This window comes from Sabethes cyaneus, chromosome 2, assembly GCF_943734655.1.
Source record: "Sabethes cyaneus chromosome 2, idSabCyanKW18_F2, whole genome shotgun sequence".
Taxonomy (NCBI): domain Eukaryota; kingdom Metazoa; phylum Arthropoda; class Insecta; order Diptera; family Culicidae; genus Sabethes; species Sabethes cyaneus.
The window spans coordinates 235035517-235054113 of record NC_071354.1 but is presented as its reverse complement, the minus strand read 5'-3'; the positions used below and the strand labels follow the sequence as shown (position 1 = coordinate 235054113).

General features: G+C 41.5%; 1 protein-coding gene across 1 annotated transcript; it reads right to left on the bottom strand.

Annotated features, from left to right (window-relative positions):
* Positions 1 to 310: 310 nt before the first annotated feature.
* Positions 311 to 3472, bottom strand: LOC128736794 (uncharacterized). Its single transcript, XM_053831284.1, has one exon. The coding sequence runs from the start codon at positions 3470 to 3472 to the stop codon at positions 311 to 313; it is 3162 nt and encodes a 1053-aa protein (XP_053687259.1).
* Positions 3473 to 18597: the final 15125 nt, after the last annotated feature.

Here is an 18597-nt window from a genome sequence, read left to right as displayed (position 1 = left end):
GAACGGTTTTAGAAAACTATCTTAAAATCAACTAATTAATAGTTTTAAGCAAAATTTTAATTTTAGTAGTTTTAAGGCAAAAAATCGGCACTTTTACTAGTTTTAGGGTTCACTTTTTTTTCTCGCTATCGAAACGCTCTTTCTTTATTTACTTCTGGCCTGTCATTTTCTCTGCTTCAGTTCGATCCCACTGGTTCGCTGACGTTATGGAAGAATTACGGCTTCAACGTAATGTTGACGAAGGTGCGTCGCAACGAAAGATTGTGACACTCCCCCCGGTACTTCTAGGTCTAGGGTCCGACGATGTACATCAATTCGCACCGACGTCTAACACTGCTAGCTTCACCGCTGGCCTTTCGAATACTCCATGTTCAGTCTGCACAACTGCGCGTCGCACCTGTCCATCTTTGGAGCGGACTGCACGAACCACACGACCCTTCGGCCAACAGTTTCTTGGCAGAGTGTTGTCTACAATAACGACAATGTCTCCTACAGTGATCGGTTTGGTTCGGTTGAACCACTTTGTCCTCCGTGTGAGTGTGGGCAGGAACTCAGCTATCCACCGACGCCAAAATCGGTTGGCATATACCTGGGACATCTTCCAGGTGTGTTTCAAGGCGTAGCTGCTGTCGTCGTATGCGATCGGGGGCTTAGAACCGTCTGACGACCCTATCAGGAGATCATTCGGTGTGAGCGCTTGAGAAAACTCATTGTTTAGTGGTAATTCTGTCAGAGGTCGGGAGTTAATGATAAGCTCGATTTCAGTGAGTGTGTTCTTCAGTATTTCGTCAGTGGGTGTTCGAGTGACTTGCAGGTGCTTCAGGACTTTCTTCACAGATTGAACGAGGCGTTCCCAGACTCCGCCGAAATGAGGTGATGCGGGTGGATTGAACGACCATTTCGTATCAGCGGTGACGAAATATTCTATCAATTTGTCCTGGTTTACTTGCTGTAAGGCTTCCTTCAGTTCACGGCTGGCTCCGATAAAGTTGGTGCCGCGATCGCTAACTATCTGCACCGGCATACCTCTCCTGGCGATGAAGTTTCGGATGGCAAGGATGCACGAGTCGGTGGTAAGACTGTGTGCGACTTCAAGATGAACCGCTCGTACAGTTAAACAAGTCACTAATACGCCCCATCGTTTTTCGGTCCTCCTACCAACGGCCACGTGCATTGGCCCGAAATAGTCGATACCGACGTAGGAGAAGGGACGACAGAATGCTTGTAAACGCTCGGACGGTAGACCTGACATCTCTGGGGCTTCCGGCTTCGCTCGTTGAATCTTGCAGAGTTGGCATCGTTCTCGAACGCGCTTGTAGGCCGATTTCAGTCCTGGAACGTAAAATCTGCGTCGGACCTCGTTAAGCGTGGTCTGGTGATTCAAGTGGCAGAACTTCTGGTGAATATTGGCGATAATAAGGTCTGTGACTGGATGCCGCTTAGGCAGCAGGATTGGATGTTTTGTACACTCGTCCACATACGCACATTCGTCTATGCGACCTTTCATTCGCAATAATCCATCTCCACCGATGAATGGACTAAGTTTGTACAGCGAACTACTCTTCGGCAAAACGTTCTTCCACGGCAATGGCTTTGGCTTCTGCAGTAGGGTTTTCTCTTTAGCAAACTCTGTCTCTTGAACCGACTTGAAGATAGCTAACTGCGCCTTCTCAAGTTCTTCTTGCGTTAGAGGTCCAGTGACGATGGGTTCCTTTGACAACTTCCGCTGTAGATTCGACGGAAATCGTTGAACGAAGGCTACATGTCGTTGTAGTCGCTTCCACTTCGAGAAATCTTCCCAGCGGAATAGAGCGCGTTCCACAGAATGGTGCAGTACATTCAGTGCTGACCGCTTCTCCTCTGCGGTGTGCTCAAATTTGAACTCGGCGGCAGGCCATCTTTTTGTTGGTCCCCACAGGAACTCAGGGCCACGGAACCAGCGGCTGGTAGGAGTGAGATCCGGCAGCGTCTGCCATTTCGTTGCATCGTCAGCGACGTTTAGCTTTGTCGGGACCCAGTTCCATTCGGAAGGCTCCGTCAATTCCAACATTTCACTGATCCGCACCGCAACGAACTGGTTAAATTTCCGATGGTCGGAATTCAGCCAACAGAGGACATTTCGTGAATCCGTCCAGAAATATTTTTGCACAAACTTCAGTTTATGTGTCTGTATAATGTCGCTCGCTAGGCGAGCTCCAATGACTGCTGCTTGCAGTTCTAGTCTAGGAATCGACACGAATCGCAACGGAGCTACCCTCGTTTTCGCACGGATGAGCGCACATTCTACTTCACCGTCTTCTTCGAACCGCAGATATGCAACTGCAGCAAAACCATTCTCCGACGCATCTACGAATACATGCAGCTGGACCACATTCTGCTCACGTAAGCTCGTCTTCGTCCGATAACATCTTGGCACGCTGACCGATTCCACTTGCGGAAGAACGCGTAACCACGTCTGCCACTTCTTAAACTGCTCGTTCTGGATAGGATCGTCCCAACTTACACCACTGCGCCAAATTTCCTGTTGTAGTATCTTCAGGAACATTAGGAAGTGCGCCAGTAGTCCCAACGGATCGTAGACTGTCATCAGCGTGCTTAGAATCTGCCTTTTCGTTGGAACGATGTTACCTTGCAGTAGTTCGGCGTTGATTCTCGGAGATACCTTGAAGGTGAACGTATCGGTCGCAGTACACCACCACAAGCCGAGAACTTTCTCCGTCGCCATCTCACTTGACAGATTCAAACTCTTTTCGCCGGCAGTTGCTTCCAATTCCCGCAGCACTCGTTTCGAGTTCGACAGCCAGTTCCGTATTTCGAAACCCGCCTCCGCGTGGACATACCGGACATCTTTCGCCAGCTGTAGCGCCTCTTCTTCTGTCTCTACACTGGAAAGCATGTCGTCGACGTAATGCTCGTTCACTATCGCTTCGACTGCCCTCGGGAACTGTTCCTGGAACCGCTGCGCATTGTAGTTTTTTACATATTGCGCACAGCTTGGTGAACACGTCGCTCCGAAGGTCATTACTTTCGTAACGTAGACATCTGGACTGCGGTTTTGCTCTCCGTTCCGCCATAGAAATCTCAAACACTGTTGATCAAACCGGTTCATCAAGATCTGAAGAAACATTTCTCGAATATCACCTGAAATGGCAATGCGGAACTCCCGGAAGCGCTGTAGTACAGATACTAATGAGGTGACTTGATCCGGTCCCGTTAGCAGGAATGAATTTAGTGAAACTCCCGAGACTTTAGCGGCTGCGTCCCAAACTAAGCGCATCTTTTTTGGCTTGTTGGGATTGACTACCGGAAAGATAGGAAGATACCAAACTCGATCGAATTTCTCGGTCAATTGGTTTGCCGTCAGCTTCTCTACGTATCCGGATCGTTCGTAATCGCGGATCTTCTCCTTCACCGATTCAGCCAGTTCAGGGTCTCGCTGCATACGCTTCTCCAAGCAGACCAGTCGTCTCATCGCCATCGATTTGCTGTCTGGTAGACGAACATCGTCACACCGCCAAAGCAATCCGGTTTCCACTCTCTTCCCTTTTATACGCGTTAAAGATTTCAGCAGCTGTTCTGCTCGCTCATCATCTTTTGAAAGAAGCGGTTTAGCTGAACGCACTATTCCAAGGCTATCTAATGAGAAATAGGCCTTTATTGTGTTATGCAGCTCTGTGTCGCTTCGCTCACAACACGGGCAAGCATGAAGGCTGTGATGGCCTGTAAAGTTTGTCATTGCCGGAACAGGTGCCGAACAAGGCCCGAAGATTGTCCATCCTAGACGGGTTCTTGTAGCTATTGGCTCATGTTTTGCGCCTTCTCTGCTATCCAAAGCATGTCCCAGATGACAGTTATCTATCCCTATGAGGAGTCTAGGCCGAACATTGTGGTACGAATCACCCGGCAGCTCTCTTAGATGGTTATATTTAAGTGTTAATTCATCCATCTTGAGAGTCTGTCGAGGTAAAGCGAGGCTTTCAACCGTATGCACCTTTGGGATCCAATACGATTTCGCGTCATTTATTCCTGAGATCTCCAGCGCTAGTTTCACGGATTCTGCTTCTTGCCGTTGATGATCGGCTGTCCACCCTAAGCACAGTGGATAAGATTCTCCATTGAGACCTAACTCTTTCAGAAGGCCATGTTCCATCAGGGTAACTGAAGAACCATCATCCAAAAAGGCGTATGTACGAACAGAGCTCCCGCGTCCGTGAATCAGTACTGGAATGTATCTAAACAACACTCTACCTACGTTGCTTACGTGAGCGTTGCAGCTTCCATAACCGGTCTCAACGTCCGCCTGTGACGTTGAAGGCTGAGGATTTAGATATCGCGGGTATCTAGAATCGTCGTGTAACAATTTATGGTGCATGTAAGAGCAACCATTCTTTCCACAAGCTTCCCTCACCGTACACGCTCCAAAATGTTTTGAGAGACATTTGCGACACAGCTTATTGTTTTTGACAGCTGTCCAGCGAGCCCCGATGTCCATATCTCCAAATTTTGCACAAGAACTAGGATTGCGACATTCTTCGCTGCATATTAAACACCTTTTCCGCGATGTTGCTCCAGAAGGCATCGGCGAGCAAGAGGCTGGACTTGATTCACGGTGTAAGTACACTTCCTCCTTCCTGCTTCTCCTGTCAGATTTACCAGTATAATCGCCGAACGACGAAGGAACCGTCACCACGCATGCTGCTTCAACTAGTGTTTCAAGCCAGCTACTAAAGTCCGAAAGAGTAACCGCGTTTAGTGTTTGCCGATGTCTTGCCCAGTCAAGCTTGATAGTCGGCGGCAATCTTTCCACAAGCTCTTGGAGAAGTGCAACGTTGCACAGATGTTCGTTTAATCCACAAGCTACAATCGTTGCACACATATTCTGCACTGCAACTCCGAAATCGATCAAGGTCCCAAGTTTCTCCGTCTTGGGCGCTGACATTTCTCGTATCTTAGAGACCAGTGAATGGACGATCACTTCTGGTCGTCCAAATAACGTACGTAGCGTTTTAATAACACCTTCGAGGCCAGTTGGGTATAGTAATCTACTTCGCACCGCTTCAAGAGCCTTTCCTTTTAAGCTGCGCTGAAGTCGAAGTAAATTCTCTTCATCACTGAAGCCACACATCCTGGTGGAATTCTCATAAGTAGCAATGAATAGCGGCCACTCCTCTGGGTTACCGGAGAAAGCGGGAAGTTCTTTTGCTACTGCTTGCCGCGCAGCGAGTTGGCTTTTGCTGAGCTCGTGAAGAGAGGTCGCAGACTGTTCATACGACTGTTGATTGCCGGAAGAAAGGTTCGCACGGAGATTTAAACCATCACTCATTGGAGCAGATCTGCTCATGCCGATTTCCATAGCCTGCAATCGCTCCTCAAGCCGCCTCGTTTCAAACTCCTGCTTTTTCGCCATATCTTGCAACTGCTTTTCCATCCGCGTTATTGCCGAACATACATCATCTGCAACACGAGATTCAGTTCCTAACGATGTTGAGTTAGCATTAGGAAGTACGATGGCAGGAACACTCAGCTCCTCCCGTATCTGCTGCTCTTTTCTCTCCAAATTCAGTAGATACTGGCGCTGTAGATCGCTTATTGCCTTTTCCATTTCAAGATCCTTCTTACGCAGTAACTCTTCATACGTATGCTGTTGCTGATCAAACCTAGCTTGCATTTGATCCATCATTCTTTGAAACCGTTGGACTTGATCGATTTGATGTTCTTGATCTGCAGTCGACTTTTTCCCTGCTCCACCCTGTACCGATGCCTCATGGGATGATGTGCCCTGAGCTGCACGCTTCGTTTCACACGACGAGCAACTCCAGTCTACATCTTCAATTCCTTCGTCGACACCTACGCACTTAAAGTGAAACCACCGACCGCAATCATCACAACTCACCATTAAGCTATTATCCGGATCATCACATATTCCACAACTCACACCCTGCCCTTTCGCGCGACTATTTTTTGGCATACTGAAGCTTCCCCGATCGCAAATAAACGGATTTTTTAAAATGTTGCGAATGCAACAGACAGACGATTTTCCGGTTCTTTAACAACGTAACTCTTTTTATTTACTACAGCTATAGACGCTGTTAAAAAATCCCTATGGTGTATAATATAACAATAATTAGCTTTCCATGTAATTCTTTCATGTTTTACTATTGGTTTTGATTTCATAATAATCTAATTTTTAAATCACTTACGTTTAGTGTCTTTTTCCAATTTGTTATTTGTAATTAGTTTAGCTCAATTCCGCTTAATTATTTTTAAAGATCCTGACCGTTCTCTTTCCGTACTGTAGGCTTAGTATCTGTTTAGATGATAATTAGGATATAAATTTTTACCAAACCTCGCATGCATTTTAGCAACGCAATCACCTTTGAGAAACAACGATGTACGAAACAACGTATCGTTTGTAGCACAGAACGGTTTTAGAAAACTATCTTAAAATCAACTAATTAATAGTTTTAAGCAAAATTTTAATTTTAGTAGTTTTAAGGCAAAAAATCGGCACTTTTACTAGTTTTAGGGTTCACTTTTTTTTCTCGCTATCGAAACGCTCTTTCTTTATTTACTTCTGGCCTGTCATTTTCTCTGCTTCAGTTCGATCCCACTGGTTCGCTGACGTTATGGAAGAATTACGGCTTCAACGTAATGTTGACGAAGGTGCGTCGCAACGAAAGATTGTGACAGTTGCGTTATCGATTATCGCGAGCATTTTGGGGCTGGAGCACAACGATGTAATTCCTCGATAGTTTTGAACGTTGTGCTTATCAGCCTTCTTGTGAACAGGGAACATTACTTTTGAAAGAGTTTTAGAATTTTGTAGAGCTCAAGTCTTGAAAAAGGGGCTTCCAAAAAAAGTTTTGGCAAAAGAGTCTTGGAAGTAGAGTTTTGCAAAAGAAGCAGTGTCTTGAAAAAGATGACTTGGAAAACGAGCGTTAGAAGGCCCGCAAAAAATTGTGGCGAAAGAGTAATGGCGGAGAATTCTTGGAAGAATAGGCAAAGCCTTGGGTTATGAACGTTTTTCAGACTTGAGCCTTCTTTATCGATAGATTTCGCAGCCAGTTATTAGTGTACAGGACAATTACGGAGCTAGGGCCACGATCCTGCTGACTCTAGCTGCATCACTCAGCTGAGATTCGAACATACGACGAGTGGCTTGTTAAACCAGCGTTGTACCTCGAAACTAACTAAATAGGCGTAGCAGAAGAGTCGCATAAAAGAGTCTTGAAAGAGTTTTGGAAAAAAGATTTTTGAAGAATTGCTGTAGAAGAAGAAAAGTCTAAGCCAAGATAAGCCTAAGAAAGAAGAATCCAAGAAGATCCAAGATGCATCAAGGTTCAAGGAAAGCCCAAGAAAAGATCAAGAAGAGTTCAAGAAGAGTCTAGGAAGAATCTAGGCATAATCCAAAAGAAGCCCAAGAAGGAAATAAGCAGAGCTCAATAAGAGTCTAGAAAGATCCCAGTCAGCGAAGAGTTCAAAAAGGGTCTTGGAAGGATCCAAGTAAAGTCCAATTAGAGCCCAAAAAGAGTCTAATAAGAACCTAAGGAGAGTCTAAGATGGGGAAGAGTCTAAGAAAAGTTCAAAAAGGCTCCTAAAAGCATTCGAAAAGAGTCCAAATAGAGCCTATGCAGAATCTAAGGAGAGTCCAAAAAGAGTCTAAGAAAAGTTGGATTTGCTGTCATGAAAGCGGACGAAATTTGTGTACAGAACTCTTGTTCGATTTTTTTTAAATTTCCAACGCGGGTGTTCAAAATTAATTTTTTTTGGCTTCTGTCTGTTGCAATTTTTTAAAACATGAATGAATAGCAACCGCTTTCACTATCGGAAAGGAGACCTTTCTAAATGAACTGCTGCCGGAAAATACAAAACTAAAGCCTAGGTGCGTTACAGTCAAATGACTAGATGAGCTTTCCATATTCCCGGAATGTGTGGCTATTTTTTTCTTTCTGTCGTACAGCTAATAGACACATTCAACTATATTTTCGCTGAGTATGTGGAGAACGATGAAATTTAAGAACGATGAATTGCTTTGAACCATATGGAGTAGGGCGGGGCATAAGTGCGATGTTTGAAGTTGTCATCAATTTTCGTGAGATATAAAGAAGGACAACAACAAAATATATTTATCTATAATATAATAAATTATTTGGAATAATAGTATTAATATTTTTTGTGCATAATAGTATTATGCAAAATTAATTTTTCATTCTTCTGATCAAATACTGATTCGCACGTTTACCCCACTTGCGGGGCAAAAGTGCAAATACCGCGGGACAAAAGTGCGAAGCTCGAAATCCATGAAATTCGCACACAGCAGTATCTAACAAAACCATATTATCTTCAATCTGCGGTATGTTTCGGTAAGGAATATTCTCAATTTGCACCTTTCCTATTTTGCGCTGGTGTATTGCAGCCTCCGTCAGATCGAAACTTTTCCAAGCGCTGGTTTTTTTGTTTCATCAGCGGAAAAACATTGCTTTCCTTCGGCCAACATCTGTAGAGCACACAGTTTTCTGCAGATCTTCCATTTCTAGTATCTATAATATAGTGCCGAAAGCTGTATATACACATTTTTGCCTCGTCCATGAATCGCACTTTTGCCCCGTCCGTGAATCGCACTTTTCCCCCACTAGGCGCTAGCCGGGGTGTGGTTAAATTATGGCAAAGCGAAATATATTTTGTAAATTCTTTTCACCGTATTTTAAAAACAGATATGTGAGTGATGTAAAACGCTGCTACGAATTTTCAACTCCTGTTGATATCGTATTTGCCGTATAACGTAAATTATATCAAAACCGTCCTAAAATAACATTTGCACATAACTCAGCAACTATGCTTCGTAAGCAACCAAAGTTTACGTTAGATTCAAGCTGTCAAAGTAGTCACCCTTCCATGCCAATGTAGTCAATTTACTCGGAATCTGTACCGATAAATCATTGAATCACACTTTAACCCCCATCGCACTTTTACTCCTCCTTATTCTAATAAAAAATTGGCGCGGTGATGTAACGGAAACACATTTGCCCGGCAAACAAGTTCAGTTGTCGAGTTTTTCCTACTGAATGCCAAACTTTGCCAAACTTTCCTCCAAAATCTTAGAAATTATCCAGTGAAATGCCGTTGCTAGCGGTTCTTGGCCATTTTTCTAGAGATCTATCGGGAGTCCGGGAGTCAGTCCTTCCGGCGGCTCTATTATTCTTCAGCTGACGAATTTCTCGCCACATCTCCTCGAAATCGGGACCCGGCATGCTGTTGTCGTTTGTAAGCACTCCGAGGTTAATTTCCATTGCGTCTCTTGCTGCTGTATCGTGTAATGACGCCCGGAATGCCCTAAAAAAGCAAAACTGTGGGCTTAAACGTCTTTCTAAGACTTGACCCTTCTTTATCGACAGACTTCGCGGCCGGCTATTAGAGTACAGTACAGAGTAAGACAGTTACGGAGCAAGTGCAAAAATCCTACTGACTCTGTCTAGCAGCACCGCGTAGCCGAGATTCGAATATACGACGACCGGCTTGTCAGACCAGCATCGTACTTTGAAGCTAACTGGGCGGCAGAATGCCCTAATGACCCCGGAATAGTTGTTCCAGTTCCTCACGATCTCAGCGTCAGAAGGAGGGCTTTTTCGTCCTAAGGATCGTGGTCAACTCAATCCGCGCTCGTCGATACTTGGCCAAATTTTCTCTAGTGGATATGCTTAGATAGTTTTTCCAATCTCTTTTTTTCCTCTCTATCGTTTGTTGGAATTCCCCGTCAAACCAATCATTTCGTTTACTCGAGGTTTCCGGCCGAGCGTATCATACTTCATCCGTTTTCGAGGGTTGAAGCATCTAGCTCCACAATGGAAGGCAAAGCTTTATCCAGCATCGTACGTTGCCTCCAGTTGCGCATAGAACGCGTCCTTCTCGTTGTCGCGGCTACCTTCGTGTGGACAATGCACGTTTATGATGGTGTAGTTGAAGAAACGGCCTTTATCTTCAACATACACATCCTCTCGTTGATCGCTTTCCAGTCCATTACGCGATCCTGCATTTTACCCAACACTACGAAGTCGAAAAATTGGGCTTTGCCACCACTGATCCTCCACACCTTCTCGCCTTTGCGACAGATCTCTTGCAGTGCCACGATGCCAAACTTTTGGGATTCTAACTGATCAAGCAGCACCCTGTCGCTACCAATGAAATTTAGCGATCTGCATTTCCAGGTAGCAAGACTCCATTCCAAGTCCTTATTTCGACATCTTTGTCCATGCCGGATGTTCCGAGTAGAATTTTCTTGACTCTTTTTAGTATTCTGTTTAAAGTTAGGTAGCCGTACCAGGGCTTACGCAACCGGGTCTCGCGATGGGGCTGCCACTGGGGTTGGATGCCCGATCTCCTCTAAAGTTGCTCGTATTCCGGCGGGTACATAATAGGTAGGGTAATAACTTAAAAGCCGTCAGTGACAATGGGGCACAAATGCAAATAGAGTGTGTTTGAGGGCGAACAATCATATATTTCAGTGATAATAATAATACAACTAGTGGTACCACGATTCTGTTCTCAGAAATTTGTGAATACATATTGAATATTATTAGACGGTTAACTATGGTAGACTAAATCAGACGTAAACTGAAGCAGTTGAGTTTACTTTTTCAACAAATAAATTGAAAACCAGCACAACTGTTGATCTGTTGACTTCTTGAACGACGCCCTGAGTTTGAAGAACGGTGGAGAATACGTTTCCAAGATAATTGTTGCCTGAATAGAAATAAACAAAGACATTTGAATTTCGTTTTGCCAATAACATTACTAAAATGCTTCTAACCTGGAGGGTGCAAATTAATAAAATAAATATGCAACTAAGTGTCGAAGCAAGGATGCAACTACTGGCCCAGTTGGATCTGCCAAAACAATTTTCTTTATTTGCTGAAAATAGCTTCTCGGATGAGTCCAAGTCTTGTAAATTTAGTAAATTAATTATCCTTTATTTTAAAGAGAATATTGCACTGATACGTAAGACATTTTAATTATGAACCGCTTCGTCAAATATGTCCTAATGAGACACACGACATCTGTCGGTTTACGACTACCGCCCATACCCTCTAGAGAGCAAAGAAACACTAGAAAATATTTCAAGACGTTGCTTCTTCGAAAAACACAACTTTTCCGCAAATCACGATTCGAGAGCGCATTGCATGCATCGTAACGCCCCAACCGCAAACCTCCGTTTCGTATATCGTTGCTTGCGCTAGCTTGCCTTACATCAATGCACTTCAAGATACCGTACCGTACATGTACGGAGAAGATCCTCAGATGGTGAAGGTGAAGAGCTCAACTGTATGCACTTGCATGGCAAAAGGAAAATCCTCGATGCATTCAAACCACCACTGCCAGCTGTGCTGCCGGCAGTGCATCAGCAATCGGTAACGATGGCATCCGACTAAAACAACTGGGAAACAACCGGATCGGAACGACACGGTGGCAACCAGCAAACGGAACCCGAAGAAGACGGTTTCGATGATACGAAACGTGTTGTGTGTGTATATCGGAAGCAATAGTAGCATCGTAAAACAACTGCCACTACTCTTCCTTCGCAGATGACACAACCAAGACCAACCTCCGCCCGCAATATATAGAATAACTTTTACTCAGAAACTCAATTACGTCGTTGAACGCTGAAGTGCCGCTCAGCGACGAGAAAGGTAATAATGCCCCTAATTAGAAGAGCTTACTTTATTACAAAGTTCGACGAATGCTTAAATGCTGCGGCGTATTGTTACAAAGTTTCGCTTCGCCAAAACTTCTCCAAGGGAGGGGTCGGGAGGGCAGCCTAGCATTTATGAGTTTCCGCGGAACTCTTCTAAACACAGACATTCGTTTCGGTAAATGCAGTGCAGTCTTGCGCAAATTTTCTCCGAGGAATTATTCAAATCGAATCTTCACCGAACAACGAACGAACGAAGGGAAAAGGTTGCAGTTTTCTGCCCTGCTTCTAGCCGTGTGCACTATTTCAGCTGCCAGCTGCCACAACAAATCATTCGCCTCCACCATCCGCAGAACATAGCGCGAGAGTAGATGAATGGAATGCTGAAGAAAAACTATTTTCCACCTACCCAATGTATTTACACTACCGCTCTGTCAGTCGGGCCAGTGGAAAAGCGGTAAAGAAACAGTCATCGCGCGCGGACTGCCATCATTGATTTGTGCATCATGTCTCCTCCCACCTTGCCACCCAGTGCCAGTGCTATAGTTGGTGCCTGTTGGTCATTGTTTTGCATCATCGTAATAAGTTGCTATCTTTATGTGATGATTTCTCAGAAATAAAACTAAAACCGAGGAAAGAAAAAAAAACAACCACTGAAAAGGTGGAAAATAACTCTTTGTTGTGGGTGGATGTAGGATAAATACGATGACCGCAGCCAAAAGCCAAGAGCAGTAAATATATGTAAAATCAGAGCGAACAAGCTCGGACATAAACACACACACTTGAGTAGCGTTGCCAGACTTTGCTGAGGAAAAATCCGTACTTTTATCACCGAAGAAAGGGTTACACTTTCGGTTCAACATCAATAAAAAAGCGAAATTTAATAAAATTTTTAATTTAAATGAAAATTTAACCGACGTTTGTACTTCATTTGCAGGTTTGCCAGTATTATTTGTTTGTTTTGCTGAAAAGTGTGAAGAGAGATTTGAACTAAATTAATTAAGTACACTTACTCTCGACTATCGTTATTGATCTTTCGTCATTCGCCTTTCGTCTCTGTTATTCCGTCTTTCTTGATATTTTAACTCTAGCGTTTTTCCGTATCTTTGTGCCTACTCATCATCACTTTTTCATCTTTTTTCGTTGTTTGTTTAGCGTGTAGGGCGCTATATCTCTGCATATTATGTTTATCTGCATATTAATGTTTATCAATTTAGCGATTATATTGGCTCGTTTCGTTATCCCTGATTTTTATTTTCAGGTATAGGTAATAAGTTCAAGTTGTTACGTAGTTTCCGAGCCGTAAATCTCGCATGTGCTTAGTATTTTCCGATATGAATTAAATAATGGTTGTATATGAGCACCATTGGCATTATATTAAATTTGTTAAAAAGGTATTGTTTATATCTGAATTTTCGTAATTGCTGGCTTTATAAGAACATTTTCGAATATCCAGGTTAGTCTCATATAACTGGTGCTTACATACTTACTTGTCAATCTAGCTCCCCCCATCTACTAACAACAATTCCTTTCCCGAAATACTTGTGAAGATGCAGAAGATTCCCTGGTCTTTAGTAGAAACAAGTATTGGACTAACATTCTTTCCCATCGCACCAGGACCCGCATTCGGACGTAGCAGGCGTCGGTATTGATCAGCATACCGGGACCTGATAAGGTTGCACAATGAGGAATAGCGTGCTGTCCCAAGTATGCTTTTTCCAGCCATCATTTTGCAATTTTCATCGGTCCTGGTCAATAACGATGTTTGTCGATTTTGTTGTTGTTGTTTTTTGGCCTCTTCATTTCGACATCGTCGTTTTGTTGACTTTATTCTTCTTTTTAACCATTGTTGTTGTCTTTTTATCTTTTTTTTGGCACTATTTCTCATCATCCTGTTTGTTATCAAGACAACCTAAACTGCCACAGAAGACGATCATTAGATCTTCATTGTCGACTTTCTGTCTTGTATTCATCATTTTTCATTGCTTTTTTGAAGTATATCCCATTAGGCATACCGACGATAGGCTTACGGTCGTAAGGTATAATGGACGTTAGGCATAAATACGACAGGCATAATGGATGTTTGGTAGGCATAACGGACGATAGGCCATCTGCTGTTAGCTTGTAAGCGTTCTTACCGAAGCAAAGGCAAAACTTAAGTGCTACATTCCGTTATCGAAACTTGACCTTCTGTTTTTATACGACAGACTTCGCAGCCAGCTGGTAGAGTACAGGACAATTGCAGGGCTGGTTGCTACGATGCTATTGACTCTAACAGCCTCTCCCAGCCGAGATTCGAACATACGACGACTGGCTGAGAGGCTTTTTTTTCCTTGTTGGGGATCTTGGACCACTGCGACCAGTTCTTTGATCTATTGTGGTGAGCTGATGCTGGGAGCTGGGGAAGCAGGGAGGCTTATCGACCTATCGAGCGGTCTTATCGACTCAGTTTAAAAATGCATTGCAGGCGGCTGTCCCCCCAGAGTAGCCGGCGTTTCCTTGAATCAATGAGTAAACGTTTGCGTTTCTCATATGCGTTTAAGGAAAAGAAAGAAATACCAATCTAGACGACTCTATAGCTTGTACCACAAATAATTACCAAAATATAAAATATGGGGTAGAGAGTGTGTGTCTTGATGTTATAGGTAGTTGTTCAGAGACTAAGGTGTCCGTATTTAACGAAATGCTTTGATTCTTTTATTATTTGATATTTCTCCAGAACCCAGGAAGATATCTTGTAATTATTGAGATAATAGCTTAACATTGTCCTTAAAAATATTACTTTTATCAATATTATTCAAGAAAATAGTTTTCGACGAGATTCAGCCATGTAGGGGCTCGGCTTTTTATGATTCGGCCAAATAGGGATTCGGCCTTTCGTGATACGGCCGTGCCTTTTGCACGAAACTGTACCAATGAAAAGAAGAAGATGAAGTAAACATAGTAAATGGCCAGTGTGGTTCAACCCACATCTAAAAATTCTTAAAAATAGAAAACAAAAAGCACACAAAAAATTCAAAAATGAAAACAATAGGGTGATTGATCGTGGTTCGGCCTATTCTCACTGTTTCACATAGCACACATGGACTAAAGCACGTATATCTACAAAATCACAATGTTTTTCGAAAAAAATTTAGAATGTTTAGGAAGAATAACTAAAGACGATTCTATTTCTTAATTTAGAAGAAACTTTAGAGCGCCAGTTGAATTATAATTTGATTTTTAATGACAGTCAAATTGTGATCCTGGTTCGGCCTATGTTGATCGTGGTTCGGCCCATCGATGATCTTGGTTCGGCCTATTCCAATAAAAATTTTCTGAAACGAATGTTTTTATATATTAACCAATTATAAATGGTATAAGCTTACTTTTGGTGCCTGATATAGTATCTCACTTCAATTTATCTACCTAGCAGTGTTAAATGAGCTTGTACATGGTCAATATTCTAACTATTTCGGGTTATATAAATTCAGATAATTTTTTACTTTCTTCGGAAGCATTACAAATAGTACAGATGTATTTTTGGGTAAATATAGTATCTTTTTTCACTTTATCTACCTAGCAGTGTTAAATAAGTTAACTTTCTCCTCCCAGTTGACCTCAAGGTACAACACTGATTCAACAAGCCAGGCGTCGCATGTTGTAATTTCGACTGGTAGAGGCTGTAAGACTCAATAGGATCGAAGCACTAGTCTCGCAATTTTCCTGTATTTTAACAGGTGCCTTCGAAGAAAGACAGAATTTACATTTAATTTCAGCATGTTTTCAAAAAGATCAGTGAAAATAGCTGCTTTTGAAATCACAACTGTGTTAACAAATAACCGGTCATACACCGACATTAGACGTTGGTTTTTGCCCTAATTCAGGGACAACAAATAATCCTAAATTCCTATCGTTAGAAGAATAGAAATTGGCGAACCGAAATATTTTTGAAAAATTCAAAAGGTAAAGCATACTTTTATTAATACCACAATAGATCAAATAGATAATGGTCGCAGTGGTCAAATCTTCCGACAAAAAAAATACTTTTATTAAAAATTATTTTCGAGCGTCTTAGTAGAACTCACGAAATATCGCGAACTAATTGGAAATGAATTCTTTTTAGTTCTTCTATAATTTCTGCAGAAATATGCCACGCTGATGAAGGTTGCAAGTCGTAACCGAAAAACGCGTATGAAAGTCAAATTATAGTAGAACTAAAAGGAATTCATTTCCAACTAGTTCGTAATACTATACTTTTATTGATTTTTCGGTAGAGTTCCCACAATCATGAATTTTTTTCCAGATAGTATTTTTCTGGATTGATGAGTAAATTTGCTTACATTAGCATGAAAAAATATTTATTTTTCAATACTTGGCTCAACAGCTATGAATTTTTAAAATAGGGGGTGTACATGAAAATCGATAAATTTCCATTTGAGTTTTCTAGGAAAACAAGATACCATGAATTTTTTAAATATTGTTTCATGCACAAGCCCTGAAGTCGTGTACAAGGTTGCATAAAATTCTGAAACATTACAATCCAGTTTGTACGCTTCTTTGGAAAAATACCCTCATATTTATTGTTAAGAAAAACTCAATTTTGGGATGCTAATAATTTTGTTTCTGAAATGCATGAAATAATAAAATATGGCATAAAACACAACATTTAGATTTAACACAAATGGTACGTGCAGCCAGAAATTGGTTAAAACGTGGGCGAAGCGCGGCGCCACTAGCGGCGATTCAGTGAAGCTGATAGGCCGAACCACGATCATTTGTAGGCCGAACTAAGATCAAAAAATTAAAATCGTATTTTCTCAATAAGTCGTAATCTCGCTTTTTGTTTGGAATAAAACGATCCAATAATGGAAGAATATAGATGAATCTATATTTTAAAATTGTTTTCAACCAATACTTCACAGACTAAAACACTTTCTAGGCGTTTAAAAAGACAGCTTTGATGACGACATTAGAAGCCGTTTTTACATATGTTATAAATTTAATTATTTGAGCTAGTTACATTAATTTTTATGGCAAATAAATGAAGGCAATGCATAGGAAAATATTATAAGCTGCTTAAAAAATTATTTTACCTTTAAATCTGTAAATATTTAATGAATTATCGATGATTATGCTAATGGGCCGAACCAGGATCAGTTTTTGCATAGGCCGAACCACGATCAATAACCCTACCATTAACTTGAATAATTATCTCAATATTTGCGAAGAACTCAACTCGGCCATTAAAATCGCGTATGAAGAATATAATAGTAAAGTCGAAAATGAAGTCAAATCATGCCCAAAAAATTTCTTTAACTATGTAAATACTAAATTGAAAAGTAGTAATTTCCCATCCCAAATGAAACTTGACGGTCTCATTGGAAATAATACTAATGAAATCTGCAACCTTTTCGCAAATTTCTTTCAAGAAGTATATACAACATTTACCGAAGAAGACCGCGACCAGGAATATTTCTCATTTATCCCCGATTTTCTAACGACATATCCGTCTCTCAACTATCAGAAATTGACGTATTTGAAGCACTCAAAGACTTGAATGCGTCAAAAGGGCCGGGGCCTGACGGAAAAACACCCATATTTCTCTCCCATATTCTTTATATTACAACGCCTATTTAACATGTATCTGAAAAATGAAAAATTCCCGGAAATATGGAAATCTTCGTATTTAGTCCCTATCTTCAAATCAGGAACAAAATCAGACATCCGAAACTACCGTGGAATTGCCATTATCTCTTGCATTCCTGAACTATTTGAATCAATTATAAATGAAAAAAAAATTTCAACAAGTAAAACACAAGATTACAAGTCAGCAACACGGCTATTTTAAAGGCCGCTCTACTGCCTCAAATCTTCTGGAATTTGTAACTTTTACTCTTAATGCAATGGACAGTGGAAACCACGTAGAAGGTATTTACACGGACTTTAGTAAGGCATTTGACAGAATAGATATACCATTATTAATCTTCAAATTAGGAAAAATTGGAATAGAACCGAAGCTCTTGAAATGGCTTCAATCATATTTAACGGAACGTAAACAAATTGTTCGTTTTCAAAATGCCCTCTCGGACCCTATTCAAGTCACCTCTGGGGTTCCCCAAGGTTCCCACTTAGGGCCACTTCTTTTCATTTTGCACGTAAATGACATTTCCTATATACTTAACCTCTCAAAAGTACTTGTATAAATACAATTTCGGCCTGTTGTCACAATTGTCGAAATTCGGCCATTTGGATTTCGGCTGTTATTCGGCCATTCATTACCAACCCGGTAAGTCGATGCGAGGGCTAGGGAAAACTAGCAAGAGTCTGTAGACCTAGAAAAGCGAAGAAACCTAGACAGATATGATTTCTGCGGGGGTGCTCTGCCCGTCTCGTCTATGAAAAGTCATAAAACATTTTTTACGGACTAAAGTTTTTGGAGCGTCTTAGTAGAATACGAAACCTAAAATTACAGAAAGAGAAAACTATTCCAATTAAATTCTACTAAATATAGATAGTATTGTGACCTTTCACTAATTTCTAGCTCGTCACAAAAATCTACACGCTTTTCTTAAAATTGAATATAATAAAAACTGGAAATAATCATTTAACTTAGCTAGATAGGACATATATAAATTAAAAACCAAAATATTTTCTTAATTAATAAAAAGTTATCAACATAATAAAATAAAAATTAAAAGAGAAATAAGCTATATAGGGAAAATGGCAAAATAATCATAAATTATTATACCGACACTAGAGGCATTGTACTCAGCCCTGACGCTTACATAAAACAAACACTTAACCACAATGCACTGAACTAGAAATTTATCGCAAAGGACTACGGATGGGAAGTTCCGGTCGCTTGGGAAGGAGTCGAAGTAAGAGGATTGGATGTACGCAGTTTAGGAGCCAGAGGTCCCCAAGTCGTA